General features: G+C 39.5%; 1 protein-coding gene across 1 annotated transcript in view; it reads right to left on the bottom strand.

Moving 5' to 3' along the window:
* Positions 1-5,048: 5,048 nt before the first annotated feature.
* Positions 5,049-21,174, bottom strand: part of CUNH11orf65 (chromosome unknown C11orf65 homolog) — a 34,092-nt gene continuing 17,966 nt past the window's right edge. Inside the window, exons 7-11 of the mRNA XM_055622071.1 lie at positions 15,110-15,310; positions 13,816-13,946; positions 10,317-10,487; positions 7,869-7,924; positions 5,049-5,197 (exon numbers count right to left, since the gene is read on the bottom strand). Coding sequence (XP_055478046.1) covers positions 5,049-5,197; positions 7,869-7,924; positions 10,317-10,487; positions 13,816-13,946; positions 15,110-15,310 — 708 coding nt within the window. The remainder of the gene's footprint in view (positions 5,198-7,868; positions 7,925-10,316; positions 10,488-13,815; positions 13,947-15,109; positions 15,311-21,174) is intronic.

The following is a 21,174-nucleotide window of genomic DNA, read 5'->3' as shown; positions in this document are numbered from 1 at the left end:
TGTGTGTGTGTGTGTGTGTGTGTGTGTGTGTGTGTGTGTGTGTGTGTATGTATGTGTGTGTGTGTGTTTGTGTTTTTTATTGTTGACATATATATGTATACATACACACACAAAGCCAAACTCTTAGTGTCTGTAAACTGTTAGGAAAATTACCCTGCATTTCAACTTTCCTTCTTTGTGTCTTTTGTCAGTGTTGCTTAAATGGATATTTGTTATCTACTGAGTGTAGTAAATAAGAGAATGTGATGAACTTAGAATGTCTTTATGGAACTGTTGACATCTTCATGAATATAGGACGATATTCGCTAATGACGGCCAGCTGAGTAAATTTGTAATTTGTTTTTGTAGTTAATCCACTGAAGAGGTTGGAATAACATAAGTGATCCATTCTTCACCCTTGAATGATATGCCACCCACACATATTCTATTCAGATTTTATCAATGGCTTTGAAAAAAAAACTATACCATATTTCTTCAGATAAACCTAGAAGTAGCTAATTGAAATGTCAAAAATATTACGATAGAAAATACTTTGACAAGCTTGAGTAAGATGGGCAGTAACCAGGAGCCAATGACAGATACTTAGATTTACAGGTATTAAAAATCAGGTATTTTCTTTATGCTGAGAACCTGACTTGTCTCTCAGCAGCACCTCTGATTGTTACAACAAAACCTTGTAATATTCATGATGTTGTCCCAGATTATATCCAGAGAAAGTGAAGGCTGGAGGAAGGTTACTTGCTTAAGGTCAGAAAACACAGCACATTTTACTCAGAGAAGCTGCTAGAAAAGGAAGTTAGACAGCTAATGTGTCTGAAGGAAGGGAGACAACAGCCCCTCTACTAGCTCTGTGCTCTTGTACTCCCTCAAAGTGGTCTCCAATCAATTCCTAAAGCTAAGGTCATCATAATGTTCACATAAAACGGGGGAAATTTTTTTTTGCACCTAGAAATCATCACAAATTTAAGATAAAAGGAACGAAAGCAAAAAGGAAGAATTTTGGCACCTTAAGGTTTATAATAACCATCTTTTTAGGTAGAAGGCCAGTATGAAGTAGACAAATGTGCCATTTCAAATGTTTCAGTTGCACTTTAATGATGTATTTTATGTAGATTTGTTTTCTCAGTTACACTGTTAGCTGAATCACCAGATGTTTTAACAAAGAACTATACAAGTATATGCTAACTATATGAGCATTTGTCCACTCTATGAAGTACTGAGTGTTCCGTGGGCAGCTCACAGTTAGGCCAGAGGGCAGTGGCTGGTGCTGCCCTGTGACCGCAAGCCAGCCTGTGTGTCTGCTGGTTTTTAATTACCTTGTAACAGGAAGGCAAATGAATAACGCTCATTACTCTAGCTTATAAAGTGACCTAGCTGATATTTCTCAAATCTAAAAAACTAACTTGTACTGGGATATGACAAATAAAGATCCTAGTATCCTAAACGTGATGTTTCACTTTATCATGTTGTAAAATTCATTGCTCCTGAGGGTCTCATGTTCCTCTGTACAGCTTCTGGCAAAAAATGAGTTTTGTATACAGTATAGTCAAAGTATCCCGAGAGATTGGGTTCAGAATTGGTAAAGATCTCATATAATGAAAATTATTCCTAGGGATAAAAACCCGTACTTTGCTCTAACAGGACATGTGGTTTTATGTGTAGGAGAGGAGTAAGAGTAAATATTAATAATATATTGTTCAAAAGCAGAAGTTCTAAACCAGGTGACCTCTGCCTTGTTTGTATTTTCAAACTAAAAAATATTTTATTCTGTTAGGTACAAAATGGTGTTGCCTTCATTTATAACAACTAGGGACTCAAAACTTTTCACAGGTTTTGGGGGTGGGAGGTTTGTGTGTTTGTTTCTCTGTTGAGTCACAGTGACTGAATATTTAACAGTTTCTGCTTTTCTCTTTTGGCTGCTTGTTATCTTTGCTAAATCTTGTTTTCTCTCTTGTCACTTATTCATTGTCATCACTGTTTTCAATGATGGTTAAATCTCCTCTGAGGACTTTCCTTCATTCCTATACCTACTTAAATATTACTCAGTTCTTAAGAGTTTTTATTGTATAAATCTTGCATACTTTATTACATTTTTTTCCTGGGCACCTTCACGGTTTTGATATACTATCTTTTCTCATTATTATTTGAAATTTTTTTGCTTACTCTCCACTGATATTTTAATCTAGTAACCAAGATAAAGTCTTATTCTTTCTGAAAACATATGTGGGTTTGTTTAGGTTAGTGGTTCTCAACCTTCCTAATGTTGCAGCCCTTAAATATAGTTCTTCATGCTGAGGTGAACCTCGACCATAAGATTATTTTGTTGCTACTTCAGACCTGTAATTTTGCTACTGTTATGAGTGGTAATGTAAATATCTGTGTTTTCTGATGGTCTCAGGTGACCCTGGGAAAGCATCACAACCCAGGAGTTGAGAACTGCAGTTTTAGGTGAAAAATTAAAAATATTTTTCCCTTCCAGATTTAATACTTTTTTGTTGCTTTATCTTTCTTTCCTCTCTGGCTGCATCCTCTGCTTGATGCAGTGATCGTGGAAGATATAAGCAGTCATGTTTGAACAGTCCTGTGGCTGATAGCTAACACTCAAGTGCCAGTGTTTTCCAATTTCCTGTATGGCTTTGTCACTTTTCTTGTTAAAGAAATTTCTTTTCATCCCTGGACTGCTGTGAAGTTTTGTGCTGAGTTAACTGTTACTGCACACACTGAAAATGACTTTTTTTTAATGTGCTACTATCATGCTCACACTGTTAGGTTTTCTAAGATTAAATAAGAAACACTTTCAACATTTGGGAGGTGATGGAACCACCTTTAAGAGCTGGGCCAGTACAAGAAAGTTAGGAGAGGGGTGGGTTATGCTCTTTGAATTTATAAGATGGAACCCTTTGTCTCTTTGTGTCACTGCTCCCTATCTTTGAGAAGTTTCAGCTTTGCAAGACAACTTGCTTCCTGGCATGATACTGCCTCAACACAGAACCTAAATGAAGGAATCTTATTGTTTACCACACACATTTGTCCCTACAACAGAATTCCATCATAATAAACATGGGAATATAGACATCTCTTCAGAACTCCGTTTTTAGTGTTTTTAGATATAAAACCAGAAATGGAGTGGCTGGTACTTTTTGGGTTTGGCTTTTTTTTTTTTTACACTCACCTTTTACTTTTCATAATGAGTAAGTTGAGATTGACAATATATACCACAAACCCCAGTAATTCAGAAAAAGAAATTATGTACTTTCTTCCTAATAAGCACGTTCGCTTTCCAGAAGAGGATGATCTGTTGCTGAGAGATGTTTAAGTCACTGTTAACTGCATTTATTTGGACATGTCTGTCCCTTTATGTTAGGTAATAGTCATCCTTGCTGAGGGTGGAGAAGTTAGAATGCCTTGCTCTGTTCTTCGGGTTACTGTTCTGAGGTTCACTAGTTTGCCGTGAGATCAGAGGTGTCATTTTCTTTATTAGGTCTGGATAGGTCAAGCCAAAAATGACTATATGCGGGCTGAGTTTCATCCTGCTACTAACCTTATGTAACAAAAACTGAAGGCAAATCCATTCACGGTAGTTAGAAGTAAAATACCGTAGAATAAATTCAGCTGAGGCTCTGAAAAACCTCTACTATGAAAATTACAAAACACTGAAGAAAGTCACCAGAGAAGTCTCAAGATGAAAAGTATGTCTGTTTATGGTTGGAAGAACTAATATTGCTAAATATTCATAACAGACAAAAAAATTATAGAGCCAGTCCAATCCTTTTGAAAATACCAGGAACATCCTTTAGAGAACTAGAAAATCACAAAATTCATATAGAACTACAAAAACAAAACAAACAAAACCCTGTCAGTAGCTAACAACAATAAAAAACTTAGAAGTATTAGGGGACATGCTTGAGTTACAATAATGAAAACTTTATTGCCCTATAAATAAAGCCACATACCCCACCGAACTGATTCTACACAGATGTTCCCAAAAACATAATGTTGGCCCAGAAACAATTTTCTTATTTCCATTGGTTCTGATAAACTATATTTTAATGTAGATTAAAATTTGACTCTATATCTCACCCTATATCAAAATCAAATCGAATATTTGTGTCAAGACCTAAAGATAACATATAGAACTGTTACGTGAAACATAAGATGGTAGTGTGAGTAATGGTTTTCTTAAGTGCCCTTACTGCACAAAAAACATTGAAAGTGACAGACTGGGGAATCACCAACTAAAATGTTCATGTGAAGCAACAAAACCAAAATTATAAGAGTGGAGAGACAGCTTACAAATTGAGGATAAAAATACTTGCCAACTCTTCATCTGAAAAGAGTTTAATCAAGAATACATTAAAAAAAAAAACCTTTAAAATATTAAAAGTCAGCAAAACAACAAGGTGCTATAAACAAAATGTACATTATCAAAAAATCAAAAAAATGTGTGTTAATATGGGGGAAAGGAACTCAGAATCCTGATGGAAGGACAGTTGGATAGCCAAAGAGAAGCTGCTGTGTGATCCAGCAGCATCACTAACAGGTATATTTCCAAAGGAAACTGATGTCCCAAAGAAATCCATGCATGTCCTCATTCACTGTGGCACCGTTTATCCAAATGCACCAACCTAAAGATGGAGACATCAACTGCCCTGATTTGGTTGGTACACATTGTAGAAATACTGTGAAATGTACCGTTTTTCATAAATGTGTAAATTGTTACCTATGCATAGTTTATAAATTCTTCAGTGGACAGTTGAGGAAAACAAATAAGCAAAGGCCGTTTGGATATGGACTGTTCAGTGAGTGAACTTTGCCCTGACCAACTGTACTAAAAGCAAAATTATTTTGAATTGAATACCTAAAATATCTTTATTTTAAGTGTAATTGTCAGACAACTACAGTTTATCAAAATACCAGGAAGAACTATGCACTGGCCAGTGTAGTATTTCTTTAGCCTTCCTTAATATATATAGTAGTCAGAATGAGTAATCTCTTAGCTGAAAAATGGGCTTGAAGGACAATTACTCAGAAAAGGAAATCCTTTGTGGTTACATTCCATTCGTGGTATCAGGAGTTAAGGTAATGAACGGTGATCTTACATTGTGATCACTCTCAAAAGTTTCATCCAATAATGGCTCTGCGGATTTAGGTTCATAGGTGTTGTGTAGGCCTTTCTGTATTTGCTCAAGCTTGACATCTAAAGAGAAATGACAGGTGGTTAGAACAATGCCCTGCTGGGTGTGGTGAGGCACACTCTCAGTCCCAGCACTCAGAGGCATAGGCAGGTGGATCTCTGAGTTCAGGGCCAGACTGGCACAAAGCGAGTTCCAGGTCAGTCAGGGCTACACAGAGAAACCCTCTTCGAAAAACAACAAAAATCAGTGCCTTACTCTATAGTCCTTTCCTCCACACTTTGAGCACATGTCCTTATTGGAGTTTTAACAGAAACTCTTAAGTGCCCCAATCTGTTTGTCCTACTTTAACCACTGTCTGTCTGTATAGGTCTCTGCAGGGCCTGAGTTTAGATAGGACCTCCTAATAACTACCACCTGTGTAGTTTAGGACACTCACTTGTGTTCTGTAAGCCCAAGTCTTCATCTGGAAAACCTGAGATCATGGTAGACCCTGCCTCATAGTGTGGCTGTTCCCAGTGAAGGCCAGAGGATGGTGTAAGGTGACTTCTATCATACTGCCTTACTTTATTCCTTTAACTCAGGGTCTCTCATGATCATGGAGCTTATCAATTCTGCTGGGGTGGCTGACCATTGAGCTCCTGAGATTCCCGTGTGTCCACTCCCTAATGCTGAGGTCACAAGCACCCACAGGCTGTGCCTGGCATTTCTTACAAGAGTGCTAGGGTCTTCAAGCTTGCATAGCCAGTAGTCTTACCCACTAGGCCATCCCCCAGGCACTGCCTGGTTTTCTGAGAATTAAATGTGATGGTGCATACTGTTTGGAAATAAGTGCTTTGTAATTAACTATGGCCATTGCTTTATTCCCAAATAAACTACATTTTCTTCTCTTTGGATCTGCTCTGGATATGCTGTGTTCACGTACATCCTATCTCTTTGTTTTGTGTTTTGAGACAGGGTCTCTGTTGTATAACCCTGACTGTCCTTATTATCAAGAAGGTTACCAAAAATTTTTCTACAGAAGGCCATTTTAATGGTCAGTCTTGGCTGTCAGCTTGACTCAGTCTGGAGTCAACTAAAAGGCAAGCAATCATGTGAGGAATTTGCTTGGTTAATTGAGAGGCCCACCCACATGTGGGTGGCACGATTCTGCAGCAGCCCAAATAAGAGGAGGTGGAAAAGGAAGGCTTGCTTTGCCTGCTTGTCTTTATTTTAATGGCAAACTTATCTGTCTATGCTGCATTCTTTGATTGATATCAGAGCCAGCTTCAGGTTTCCAGCATGTGCTAAAGATCAGCAGCTCTCAAAGGATCCTCTAGACTATCAGTACTGATAATGTACCCAGCCGCCATGGAATGTTCAGCCACTGGATTCTCAGACTCTGGTGTGGGACCAACATTGTTGGACTACTCAGAGCATACTGATTAAACCAATCTAATAGATCAGCATTGACTTCACCAATCCCCAATGTGGAAACTGCTCGGTGTGTTTGAGGAATAGTCATGGGTCTGAAAAATGAAGAGTATGAGTAAAAAGCAGAATGTGTTCATTAAGTATATCCAGTCAACTGAATATATGTAGGAAAAGCTGAGTGTTTGAAGCAGCAGACTACAGCAGTGTTTCAGTGGATTCTTAACCTGCTTCAGTTTAAATCCTAGACACAGACTGACCTTGAGCTAGTCATATCATCTCCCTCAGAAAATGCAGATAATGGAACCTGTTCCATATATTGTTTGAAAAATCAAGAAAGTTCATTCTTCTTTGTAATTGCTAAGAGTTCACATTATCTGTTGTGTATAGAATGAATTGGGGAATATCAGCATGGTAGCCATTGCAGAACTTGTTAATCACATGGTGGATTTGGGGGGTAGCAGTGAGCTGGGAGTAAGTGAACAAGCTGATGAAAATGATAGTTCATACTGATGGGGTGATGTGTGTTGGGCAGCATCCTAAGATCTGTTAAATGTCAAGCACTAGTCTGAGCCTTTTACTTCCCATGAGCTAAGTATAGGTAATATTGTTGTTTTACAAATGAAGGACCAAAATCACATAGCCAAAACTCAAACCCAGACTCCGCAGTCTAACCTCTCTTTGCCTGACTTCTTTCTTATATGAAATAGCAGAGTCACACTCTGTGCTGGTTGTTTTTGTCAGCTTGACACAAACAAAGACATGGGAGGAGAGACTCCTAATTGAGAAGTGCCTCTGTAAGATTGGCCTGTGGGCAAGTCTGAGCCATTGCTTTGATCAAGAGGTTGGTGGTGGAGGGACTACCTCATATGGGCAGTGCCACCACTGCGCAGGTGAGGTGGCCCTGAATGGTCCAAGAAAGCAGGCTGAACAAGCCAATAAGCAGTACCCCTCCATGGCCTATGACACCCCTATACAAAAAGGTAAAAATGACCTGGCGGAGTCATTTATAGCCATGTATGTACACAAAAACTCTTACAGATGCTGAAAGGTTAGCTCCTTGGACATATGTAGAGATGTAATATCATATAGACTTACACATTTTTCATAAATTATTGCTAAAAATCACCCAGCTTGGACTGGAAAGGAACACTGGATGCTCTTGCAGAGGACCTAAGTCAGTTTGCAGCCCCATCACAGCAGTACATACAACTGTCACTCCAATTCCCGGGGATCTGATGTCCTCCTCCAGCCTCCACAGGCACTTCATTCATATAGTACCCTTACACAGAGGCAAAATGCTCACACACACAAATAATCACCTACGTTTTAACGTAGCTGAAGAGTTGCTTGTGGCAGTTTCTTTCCAATTAGCAATATACCTGCAACGTATTATATGGACATTAAGTTGACTTACTACTAAATAATAAGTTAACATATGCTTAGAGGTGACATCTTCACTAGTCTCAATGTTTGACTTTACCACCGGCCAGTAGGTCACATGCTTCTAAGGCAGTCTCCAGGACAAGGAGTTACAAGAGGTTAAAATAGAACCCTGTGGTGGCTCACACCTTTCATTCCAATACTCTGGAGATGGGGGGTGGATCTCTTAAGTTCCAGGACAGGCAAGGTGACATAGTAAGACTTTGTCTTAAAATAAAATAGTGGGGCTTTAAAAATTAATATGTAAGTATAGTTATCCAGATTTTTGAAGGTCTTTCCAAGAAATTACTGACCTACCAATTTTCCAAGGAGAAATGCCATATTCAACATTTTCCCACATAATGTCATTAAACCAGTTATAAACAAAGAACAGTAAGGGAGACTGGAAGCCATAAAAGCCAATGGAACTAGCTGCTTATTCCTGCTGTAGAACCAAGTTGCTGAAAAGTTTGATCCTGCATCAGATAATTTGTGTCTGTGCCCAAAAGTAATACTCGTATATTCCCAACAATCACTCACCTCACCTTAAAGTTTATGTTGTTGTCAGGGGTCAGTGAAAAAATAAAATGTGTGTATGTATTTAATTGAACTGAAAGAAGTTCACTATTGGGAAACATTTAAGGGGAAATGTGGGTCTTCAGTTACGCCCACCGTTTTATAGCATAAGTGTTCATCCCAGTACACACAGAATCTAGCAGAGAAGTGACTGGCAACAGAGGTTTGTCTACACCAGCTTCTCCACAGGTGTAGTGACAAAGACATATCTGAATAATGGGGTTTCCCTTTTGTCATTCTCTGCTTCATCTGGTCTCTTTCTCTGGTTCTGTCGGTGACACCTTGATTCTTCTTCTCCCCTTTTATCTCCCTCTTTTTTTCCCCCAACTTTTTATCGATTCTTTGTGAGTTTCACATCATGCACTTCAGTCCCACCCATTTCCCTGTCCCCTCATATCTGTCTTTCGCTCTTGCAACCTTCCCCACAAAAGAAGGGAAGCTTAAACAAACCAGCAAAAAAATCTCCTTGAGAGATGGCTCAGCAGTTAAGGCCACTGTCCTTTTCCAGAGGACCTGGATTCAAATCCCAACACCCACATGGCAGCTCACAACTGTCTGTAAGTTCAAGATATGACACTCATATAGACATATATGCAAGCTAAATACCAGTGCACATAAAGGAAAATACATTTTTTTAAAAAAAGAAGAAAACACCTCATTGTGGAAGCTGTGGTGTGTCAGTGTGTCCCACAGTGTATCCTCTGTCCACACATCTTCACTGCACGTGTTCATTGCAATGAGTCATTGGTCTGGCCTGAGACTTCTGGCTTCTGCCACACATTCAACATTAGACTCCCACCTGGACTCATCTCGGTTATCCCGTTGTTGCCTTGTATCATGGCGATCCTGCAGCTTTGACTCAACAGGACTGGCCCTTTCACTCTATCCATGAGTTCTGCAGATGATGTAGATTTGGGGGTGGGCCAACTCCAAGCCCTGGATCTGGGCCTGGGTGGTGGCTGAGCATGTCAGTACACCGGCTCTCCCTTATCTGCGCCAGCAGGGTGAGCTCTCCAGAGCTGCTCCCATCAGGCCATCTAATGCCACCACTGGCCGCAGGCCAGGGCAGCTCTCCTAATCTCACAGCCATGCTTTCCCACCACGGCCAGCTCCACCTGTGTTGCCCAGGCATTAACCCCCTCTGTCTAACAGCTCCCATTTCTTCACCATCTTTACACTTTTCCTCTTTGCCCATGCAATATTCACATTTCTTGGAGCTGAATACATATTGAACATTTTAACAGCTTTGCTGAGGTATAATTTGTTTGCTCTACAATCCACTCATGTAAAGTCTATGGTTTGGAGATGATTAGTATATTCAGACATGTACACTTCTCACCACAGTAAATTTTCAAACATCACTACACCCAGGATACACTCAACATGCCTTATAAATTCCACAGCCTCAGGTAACCACTACTAATATATGTTGTCTCTAAATTTACTTATTCTGTATATATCACATATCAAATCACTTATAATTAGGCTGCTTTTATTTAACAGTTCCATTAACATCATGGCACATACCAGTATTTCACTGTTGTACTGCTGAATAATGCTACATTATGTGGGTATACTGTGATTTACATGCCTAATTGTCAACTGATGGACATTAGGGTTACTTCTAATTTTTTCCTCATAAAATGTTTCTGTGGAGCCAGCCGTGGTGGCGCACACCCATGATCTCAGCAGTCGGTTTTTAAAGGTTATGTTCATGACCCCAGGGTTCAACCTAGGAAGCTTGGGAATTTTTAGAAGGGCTTGCTCTGTACTTACTCCTCAAAGTTGAGTGTATTTGTCCACTTCAGCACTTCATCCACTTCCCATTCCATCACAGAATCCACCCCACCATCTTCAAAACTCTTGATTAGTCCTTTTGTTGCTTTATGAATTAGGCCTAGAGTCTCCTGATTAGTGGGCTTTGCCTCCAGGCTTCCCATATAGTACCTAAATAACAGAAAAGAAGTGAAATACGTCTGTTGCAGTAAGTGATTAGAAGTAGACACAGTTGATAAATGTTCTTGTTTATGTTATATATTAAAATTATAAATTAAATATTTGTCCTGTAGATCTCTAAACTGAGACCCATGTGATACAACATTACTGGGCTAATTTAGCCACTAACCAGGAAGCCTTCACTTAATCAGCTGGCATAAGTTTCATGATACAAAGAAAATCTGAACCATGTTGTGAGTAGAAAAATCTTAGAGACTAAGCTAGCTTTCTCATTTTATAAGTGAAGAAATAAATCCAGGAGGAATTGGATAACTTCTACAAGATCACAAGGCTAATGGCAGGTAGAAAAGGAAAGGTTTGTTTATCTACATCTTTGTGTCAGATACATTGCATAGTTTTCTTGTTTTTCTTTTAAAAGTCAGCCATTTGTGACAGTTGTTTTTCTGTCTTTTCATATAAAGAACCAAGACTTGGAGAAGTAAAGGAATTGTTCAAAATCATGAAAGTAAAAATGCGAGAAACCAGGATTCAAATTGAGTCTGAGTACAGCCTCCTTCCATCTGTCTGACACTATTTTAAGCACTGCTTTCAGGTCAGTGTTCCCACCAGGCACAAATAAGAAGACATTAGTAGTCATTACTAAGAATAGAAACGCAGAAATTCATTGAGAAGACAAATGTGCCATCATCAGCAGACTTTGCCATCATTACTAGAGCAGGGCCTCAAGAAATGCTAGAGAAGAGGGCCTGCACCTACATGCAGAAGGACCTGAAGTGCCTGCAGAAATAGTAATCCCACTATGCTCCTCATTCCTGGCACCCACAGCAGTCAGTGTGGTGGGGACCCAGTATGCAAGCATACTTATTTGGGTGGCTCCATGCTGCCACCCAACATGGCATTCAGAGGAAAAGTGACTCCTTGACTGGACTGCTACATGTAGGGTATCCACAAGCCACGGACTATAGTTGGGGAACATGGCTATTCTGACAAGAGATCACATCCAAAGACTTCTAGATCTGTATGATCTAGAATACAGGCACACCTTTGATCCAGGAGACAGAGGGAAGCAGATCTGAGTTCAAGGCCAGCTTGGTACAGAGCAAGTACCAGGTAAAGAAAAGCTTAGGTCCAGGTATGGTGGTACACGCCTTTAATCCCAAACAATGAAAGTAAAGTTAGTTTGTAGAAGGAAGCACCCATTTTAGAAAGTGATGTTTAATTGAGTGGCAAAAAAGTGATGAATCAGAAAAAGATTTGACAGAATAGGATATGCCCAACTCTCGAAAATAGAGAAGGAAGCTACTTAAGAAGCAATGCAGGGAAGGGGGAGTGGAGATGGTTTTACCAGGAGAGTTTTACAGAGAGAGATTGAATGCGAGAACAGGGTAGACACAGGTGAAGGCAGAATGAGCCAGAGAATGAGAGGGAGCCAGATGATTAGAGCAGATTGTTGGAATTAGTTTGAGGCCAACCAGAGCAATTCAGAGGCTGAGAGAAAAGCCAGATTGAATAAGTTATCTGGGAGAGGAGTTTGAGTCAGAACATCTGAGTTGAACCAGCCAGCCAGAATTTAGAAAGAATTAGAAATGGTGAGCTTATTAAGCAGTAAGTCTCAGAGGCTGAAAACATTCTAGATCTAAGTTAGATTGTACGAAGGCTAGAAGCTTCCAGGACTAGGCCTCGGTCAGCGGATAGAGGCAGTGAGCTTCTGAGACAACAACTGAAACAAGTGAATAAAAGTTCCTTTTACAGGAAAGAGTTTATTTCCATGGCCAACTGGAAACAGAGCCAGTGAGTGTCCTTAGCCAGGCCAACATTCAAGGAGACACATTCAGAAAGATGGCTTTTTACTCCAAAAGGATCCACGAGGTGCAGACACAGAAGTAATGGAGAAAAAGTAACACGAAGCTTCCAAGGGAGCAGAACTATAGTTATAGACTCAAAAGAAAAAAAAAAAAAGGATACTAATTAAATGCCTACTAAATGTTTTAACCAATCTAAGGAAACTCAGATCTAGGAGAGTTAAACATATACACAGGAAATTCAACAAAATTGGGGAAATTTATGAATGAAACTTTTAGCAGACATATATCATGAAAATAATCTTCCAAGTGAGGAATTCACTCATTCAAATTAAATATGTAATTGATAGCTTCACAACATTAAATAAGGAGAAAAAATATGAGCATAAAGGTGGATCTTTTGTAATATGTTAGATGAAAAAAAAAGAGTGAAGAAACAGTCCGATAGACATGGCACTGTTACAAAATATTTAATTAATACAAGACAACAAAATGTGGAAAGCCACAAAACCTGTCAATGAAATGTCTTTAACCTGGGGAAAGGTGTGGCTGTGCAGGTAGGGAAGACCAAAGGCTCTGACAGAATCAGATAAAGCCGGGTGTGATGGCTCACACCTGTAATTCAAGCATTTGAGGATTGCCATGAGACAATTTGAACAAAGTTTAGTAAGACAAAGACTTTCAAGAACTGAGGAAACTCAACCACCTCATCACTAGACCTGACCTATAAGAGATGCTCAGCAAAGACCTGCATCTTGTGTGAAAGGGCAGTAAACACCATGAAATGTGTGTGAATTGGGGGTGGGGGGTGGGGGCGGACCTCACTGCAACTCTCCTGAAAAGCCCCCAAACCACAAAAATAAACAAGATAGAGAGAAACCATGGCTATATAACAATTGGAGAACAACAAAAGCCAAGAGTAAATTCTTACCAGTAGTAACCTGGAATGTAAGTGAACTATTTTCCTAATCAAAAATATGGAGCATCTTTTCCAAATGCAGTCCCTTAGTCCTGGTCCTAGTCACCTGCAGTTGTCCACAGTGGATTGGCCTGTGGATAGGTCTGGCTGGCCGGGGGTGGAGGGAGCCTGCCATGCTCAGCTGTGTTCATTGGACTGCATAAGAAAGCTAGCTAAGGATAATCCTGCAAGCGGTGTTCTTCCAAGGTTTCTACTCCAAGTGATGTTTGATTTTCAGCCATGACTTCCCTCAGTGATAGGCTGTAGCTTGACAGCTGAGACAAACCCTTTCTCCCCCTAAACTGATGTGGCCAGATCACCTTATCATGTGAAGCAGCAGAGAATAAACCATGTACTTTGCTTTAAAAAAAAAAAAATCAACTAACAATGTATGTGTGGGTCTATTTCTCAGTACTATGGTCTGCTCCAAACATCTCTATGTGCCTTTATGCTACTCACAATGTCGTGATTACAATTTCTTTGTAATCCTTACTCCACTTTTCTTTTTTTTTCTCAAAAAGACATACATTTCTTTAGTAAAACTAAGTCATCTACTTACATTTGCCTCATCCATTCCATTTTTTTAATTTTTCTTTTCTTTTCTATATCTTGCTTTCTCTTCAGTTTAGAGAAATGAAATTCTCTTTCCTTTGTGCTTTCCAACATTTCATTTTCAGCTGGCATCCAAAACTATGGCAAAGTGAAGATGAATGTATACACAATTAACATACTTGTTGTGAATTTAACTCTCTCTACACACGAACTTTGGGGTGTTGATAGGAATGTGCAAGAAAGGAGTAAAAGAGAAGACAGAACTTCGCAAGGCAGCTTTAATTAAGTATAAGCAGCACATTCCAGGAGCAGCTCTGACCAACTCCTTGTGTGCTGAGGCGTTCCCTCAGTACCTGGCGAATGAATGAATAGTAAGCCTATTCTGAGCATGTCTGCCTCATCTCACCTGAACATACTTAGTCCCTCCTAGTGCTGCTAGCTTCTTATAACTCTAATCCTCAAGGATTCTATCCACCCAGAAAAGAAGGGCCTCTGCTATGTTGCAAACTGTGGCTTTTTGAGTGACAAGTCCTCCTAGCTGGTTGGTCGCTTCCCCCTTCCCATGTATCCCCACAGGACAGGAACTATGTAACTTTGCCCTATCTCCCTCCATGCCCTGTTTAAGCGTTTACCAGACTGCGCCAAAGCAGCCTGCCTACTTGACTCTCTCTAGGTCCAGGCACCCTCTTTGAGAGAAGGAGCTGTGTCTTCTCACCACTGTGTTCGTAGCATCTGGAACTAGCCTAACACATGACAGACATGCAATAAAGTACTGAATGAGCATATTCACACCTCAGTCATTTTAAACATCTGAGACATTTAAACATTTGATACATAAATATACCTCACCCTATAGTCTGTGTTTTGAGTATACAGTTAGCAGAGAGTAAATAAACATGGCCTAGTTTGAAACCTGATAAAAAATAAATGTAAGAGAGGCAGCAAGGTGGCTTACTGTGCAAAAATACCAGTCAACCCTGGTGATGTGGGTATGATCTCAGGAGCCCATAGTTGGAAGGGGGAAACCAGCGCCAAAAGCTGTCCTCTGACTTCTCCATGAACAGTGGAACACATATTTGCCCATGCTTGCACACACATTATTTTTACACACACAATAATTTATAAATAAACATAAAGACAAATTGTTATCCTTAGAATTAACAACTCCAAAATAGCTAAGTTAAGCAATTTTTTTCAATTAAATTACAATTATTATTTTTAAAATTCAGGATGAACTTTCAAAACCAAGATTAATTTCTAAATATGCAAAATAAAAATTACTAGTATTTCCATTTTCTTACTCTATAAGCAACAGGCCTCCATCCATTGTTCTCTACCCGGCGATACCAGCCACTTCGGTTCTCAACCTCAGGTGGATCGTCTTTATTATGAGATGTGTATCTTGACGGAAGCTTTGTGTAGTCTTTAGGGCTGTTAGCACACAGATCTTCAATATGTCTGTGAGTAAAAATTTTATAGTATATCTGGGGTGGAAATGTATCCTGTAGATGGGAAAGTTCAAAGCATGTTGTAATGCAATAACAGAAATGGGTTACAATGTAAAAATTCATTTATACTTCATGTAGCTGTGCTTTAAAACTAACAAATAAGGACTCCAGCCAGGGTAGCAGGCTAGCTACAGATCTTCTCTTGTCCCTCTGCTCTTCCAAATCCATCCCACTTCCCAATTCTGCAAGTGCCCCCCTGCTCCCTTCCCTACTGCCCCATCTCCAGGGATCACACATATCTTCTCCTCCTGACTTCCTTCCTTCCATTTATTGCTTTATCCCAGCCCCCAACTCCTAGTACTCCCCGGGAACTTGCAGGTTACTGAGGCCAGGGAAGCAGATAGGCTGACTGCCGATTTTTGCATGTCCCTTCTCTCCTCTAAATTCAGTCCCCAGTCTCATTCTTAGCTCTAAAGCAGGTCACCTTTTGCATCCTCTCCTTTATGATCCGCCCCAGCCCCCACCCCATCATGTAGATCACATAGATCTTCACTCCTAACCTCTCTACACACACACACACACACACACACACACTCATTGCATTATCCTAGACCTAACTCCAGTCAGTACTCTCTGGACCTCAAAGGGCACTGCTGATCTTCACCTCTCCCTCCATTCCACCCAGTTCAATCTCCCAGTCTCATGCCCAGCTCTGTAACAGACCTTCGGCTGTGGCCTGCCCTTGGTCCCTGGGGGACTAAGCAAACCCTGGTGGAACACCCTGTTTCCTCCATCCTGGGGACCTTAACACCTTCCTCCTAGCCCATCCGCATTCTTACATGTCACCTCCTAATACCTAGAAAGACATTTAACCTGGAAAATCTCAGTGGCCACACCTATCAGAATCCCAGAAAATGTTCTTATTAGGCAACACACAGCCACTAAATCTCCTAAGAACCAGAGCAGGCAACCAAGAAACAAAACACCCACCCAACAAAGACAAGCTCAAGTATCAGCACCTAGAATTACAATTGTCTCAAACACAGATGACCAGAGACCGATGTAAAAACCACAATAACAGCCAGAATAATATCTCCACTAGAGCCCAGCAGCCCTACCACAGAAGGCCCTGAGAAATGCAATACAGCTGAAGCACTAGAAAAGGACCTTAAAATAGCCATTATGAATGATAGAGGTTCATTAAAGAAGAAATTAGTAAATCCTTTAATCTATGAAAACACAAAACAAAAAAAAAAAGGCTAGGAAATGAATAGAACAGCTCAAGACATGAAAGGAGAAATAGAAACAATAAAGAAAACCCAGATTGAGGGAAATCTGGAAATAAATTTACAAACTTGAGCAGAAACTTCAGGTAAGTTTCACCAACAGAATATAAGAGATGAAAAAGAGAATCATAGGCATTGAAGACATGAAGAAATTGATACCTTGGTCAAAGAAAATGTTGACTCTAAAAAAATCCTGGCACAAAATACCCAGGAAAGCTGGGACACTATGAAAAGACAAACTCTAAGAATAATAGGAATACAGGAAGGAAAAGAAACACAGGTCAAAGGCACAGAAAATATGTTCAACAAAATCATAGAAGACTTCCTTAACCTAAAAGAAGAAAATGCCTATGAAGGTATTAAAAGCATACAAAGACGCTCAACTGATAAGGCTCCTGACCCTGAATCTGAGAGTCGGGTTCAGTTCCCTGCTACCATCTCTCCCCAACCTGCAACCGCAGAGCCCAGCATCCATCAAGGAGCAGGAAGTGAGGATCCATCCCCAACTCCTGGCCTGCCAGAGCCTGCCAGCAATGACAAGGTCTGCTCAGGTCCCTATGTGCCCCATACCTCAGAACCCAGGCTTGTGCCATTTCCCAGGCTACACTGACACCTGCAACTCCAGACACCAGGAGCCATCAGAGAGCAGCAGAGAATGATACCCATCAGTGACCACCAGAGACAAGCAGCCATCAAGGACTGCCTGGCCCAATCTCCACCTGCAAACCCAGAGATGGCAGCCATCAGAGCTTACCAGCTCTCCCTGTATACCTGGAGGCCTACCATCACCCAGAAAAACCAGAGGACTGCTGCCATCTGGGACCACCAGCTCTACTTACAACCCCAGAGACCTACTATCATCAGGGACTATCAGGCTTGCTAACACCACAAACAACCAAATGGCTAGAGGTCAGCATAAGAACACAAGTAACAAAACCCAGGGCCATATGACACCACTGGAACCCAGGTATCCTACCACAGCAAGTCCTGGAGATACTATCCCACCTGAAGTGCAAGCAAACGATCTTAAATCTGAGGTTATAAAAAATGACAGTGGCCTTAAAAGGGGAAAATTAATCCCTCAAAGAAATGCAGGAAAATGCAGTCAAACATGTGATGGAATTAAATAAATCCCTTAAAGAAATACAGGAAAATACAGTCAAACAGGAGAAGGAAATGAATAAGACTAAGATCTAAAACTGGAAATAGACGGAGTAAGGATAATACAATCTAACCCAGCACAGTGGCACATGCCTTTAATCCCAGCACTCTGGGAGGCAGAGGCAGGCAGATCTCTGAGTTTGAGGCCAGCCTGCTCTACAAAAAGAGTACAGGACAGCCAGGGCTATACAGAGAAATCCTGTGTCAAAACAAACAAACAAAAAACTAAACCAACTAACCAACCAAAGAAAACCCCACAAACTGAAGCAATCCTGGATATGGAGAACCTAAGGAAAAGAACAGGAACTACAAACACAAGCATTACCAACAGAACAGAAGAGATGGAAGAGAGAATCTCAAGTGTAGAAGATATGATTGAAAAAAATCAATATATCAGTTAAAGAAAATGTTAAATCTAAAAAGTCTCTGAAACAAAACATCCAAGGAATCTGGAACACTATAAAAAGACCAAACCTATGAATAATAGGAATGGAAGAAGAAGATTCCCAGCTCCAAAATATTGAAAATATTTTTAACAAAGTAATAAAAGAAAAATTTCCCAACCTAAAAAAGAGATGCCTATAAATATACAAGAAGCTTACAGAATACCAACTAGATTGGACCAGAAAAGAAAATCCTCCTGCCACATAATAATCAAAAGACTGAATGTGAACCAAAGAAAGAATATTAAAAACTACAAGGGAAAAAAAGGCCAAGTCACATATAAAGGTAGACTTATCAGAATTACATATAACTTCCCACCAGAAATTCTAAAAGCCAGAAGGGCCCAGGCGGATATTTTACAGACCCTAAGAGACCACAGATGTCAGCCCCCACTATTATACCCAGAAAAACTTTTAATCACCATAGATGAAGAAAACAAGATATTTCATGAAAAAAAAAAACCACATTTAAACAACACATATTCACAAATCTAGCCCACAGAAGATACTAGAAGAAAAACTCCAACCCATGGAAGCTAACTACACCCAGGAAAACACAGGAAATAAATAACCCCACATCACCAAAACCAAAAGAAGGGAAACACACAGCATCAAATAACAGGAAGTAACAACCACTGGTCATTAATATCTCTCAACATCAGTGGCCTCAACTCCCCAAATAAAAAGACACAGGCTAACAGAATGGATGTGAAAACAGGACCCACCATTGTGCTGCATACAAGAAACACCTCAGCAATCATGATAGACATTATCTCAGAGTAAAGTGCTGGAAAAGGTTTTCAAAGCAAATAGACCCAAGAAACAAGCTGTAGTAGCTAGTCTAGTATCTAATAAAACAGACTTTCAACTAAAATTAATCAAAGGAGATGGGGAAGGACACTTCAAACCCATTAAAGGAAAAATCCACCAAGAAGACATCTCAATTCAAAACATCTATGCCCCCAATACAAGGGTACCTACATTTGTAAAAGAAACATTACTAAAGCTTAAATTGCACATCAAAACCCACACATTAATAGTGGGAGACTTAAACACCCCTCTCTCACTAATGTGCACGTCATAGAGACAGAAACTAAACAGCAATATAAACAAAACTAACAGATGTCATGAATTAAATGGACCTAACAAATATATACAGAACATTTTACCCAAACACAAAAGAATTTACATTCTTCTCACACCTCATGGAACCTTCTCCAAAATTGGCCATATACTTGGGCACAAAGCAAGCCTCAATAGATACAAGAAGACTAAAATAACCCTTTGTATCTTATCAGACCACCATGGATTAAAGCTGGAACTCAGAAACAACAGAAAACTACAAACTCATGGAAACTGAAGAACTTTCCACTCAATGGCTACTAGGTCAGGGAAGCAATAAAGGAATTAAAGACTTTGTAGAATTCAATGACAATGAAGGCACAATGTACCCAAACTTATGGGGCACAGTGAAAACAGTGCTAAAGGTAAAGCTCATAGGACTGAGCGCCATCATAAAGAAACTGAAGAGTTCTCATACTAGCAATTTAAAAGCACACCTAAAAGCTTTAAAAAGAAAGAAAAAGAAAGCAAAACACATCTAAGAGGAGTAGAAGGCAGGAAATAACAAACTCAGAGCTGAAATCAATAAATTAGAAACAAAGAGAACAATACAAAGAATCAATGAAACCAAGAGCTGGTTTTTTGGGGAAAAAAAAATCAACAAGATAGACAAACTGCTAGCCAAACTAACTAAAAGGCAGAGAGACAGTATCCAAATTAACAAAATCAGAAATGAAAAGGGGAACATAACAACAGACCCTGAGGAAATCCAAATAATCATTAGATCTTACTTCAAGTGCCACAAAAATTGCAAAAATCTGTAAGAAGTGGACAGTTTTCTTGATAGATTTCACTTACCAAAGTTAACTCAAGATCAGGTAAACAGTTTAAACAGCCCTGTAACCCCTAAGAAAATAGAAGCAGTTATCAAAAGTTTCCCAACCCCAAAAACCCAGGTTCAGTTGGCTTTAGCACAGAATTCTACCAGAATTTCAAAGAAGAGCTAAAACCAATAATCTTCAAACTATTCTACAAAACAGAAACAAAAGGAACATTATAAAACCCATTCTATGAATGAGTCGCCGTGATGCTAAAACCACACAGAGACTCAACAAAGAAAAAGAATTTCGAACCAATCTCCCTCATGAACATTGATGCAAAAATACTCAATAAAATACTCACAAACTGAATCCAAGAACATATAAAATACATCACCCACCATGATCAAGTAGGATTCATCCCAGGGATGCAGGGATTGTTTAATATATGAAAATCCATCAATGTAATCCAAACAAGCTGAAAGAAAAAAAATCATGGTATCATCTCATTAGATGTAGAAAAAGTCTTTGACAAAATCCAACTCCTCTTCATGATAAAAGTCTTAGAGAGATCAGGGATACAAGGCCCATACCTAAACACAATAAAAGCTACATACAGCAAGCCAATAGCTAACATCAAATTAAATGGAGAGAAACTAAAAGCAATTCCACTAAAATCAGAGACAAGACAAGGCTGCCCACTCTGCATATCTCTTCAATGCAGTACTTGAAGTTCTAGCTAGAGCAATAAGAAAACAAAAGGAGATCAAGGAGACACAAATCAGAAAGGAAGAAGTCAAAGTATTACTATTTGCAGATGATATATTAGTATATATAAGTGACCATCAAAATTCCACCAGAGAACTCCTACAGCTGATAAACACCTTCATCAAAGTGGCTGGATAAAAGATTAATTTAAAAAAATCAATAGTCCTTTTGTATACAAATTACAAATGGGTTGAGAAAGAAATTCAGGAACAAATTACACCCTTCACAGTAGCCACAAATAATATAAAATATCTGAATGTAACTCTAACTATGCAAGTCAAAGATCTGTATGATAAGAACTTCAAGTCTCTAACAAAAAAATTAAGATATCATTAGATGGAAAGATGTCCCATCCTCATGGATCAGTAAGATTAACATAG

Source organism: Psammomys obesus, unplaced genomic scaffold (genome assembly GCF_907164565.1).
Source record: "Psammomys obesus unplaced genomic scaffold, mPsaObe1.curated_primary_1811, whole genome shotgun sequence".
Lineage (NCBI taxonomy): Eukaryota > Metazoa > Chordata > Mammalia > Rodentia > Muridae > Psammomys > Psammomys obesus.
Note: the sequence above shows the minus strand (reverse complement) of the source record. Positions and strands in the feature narration are given on the sequence as shown.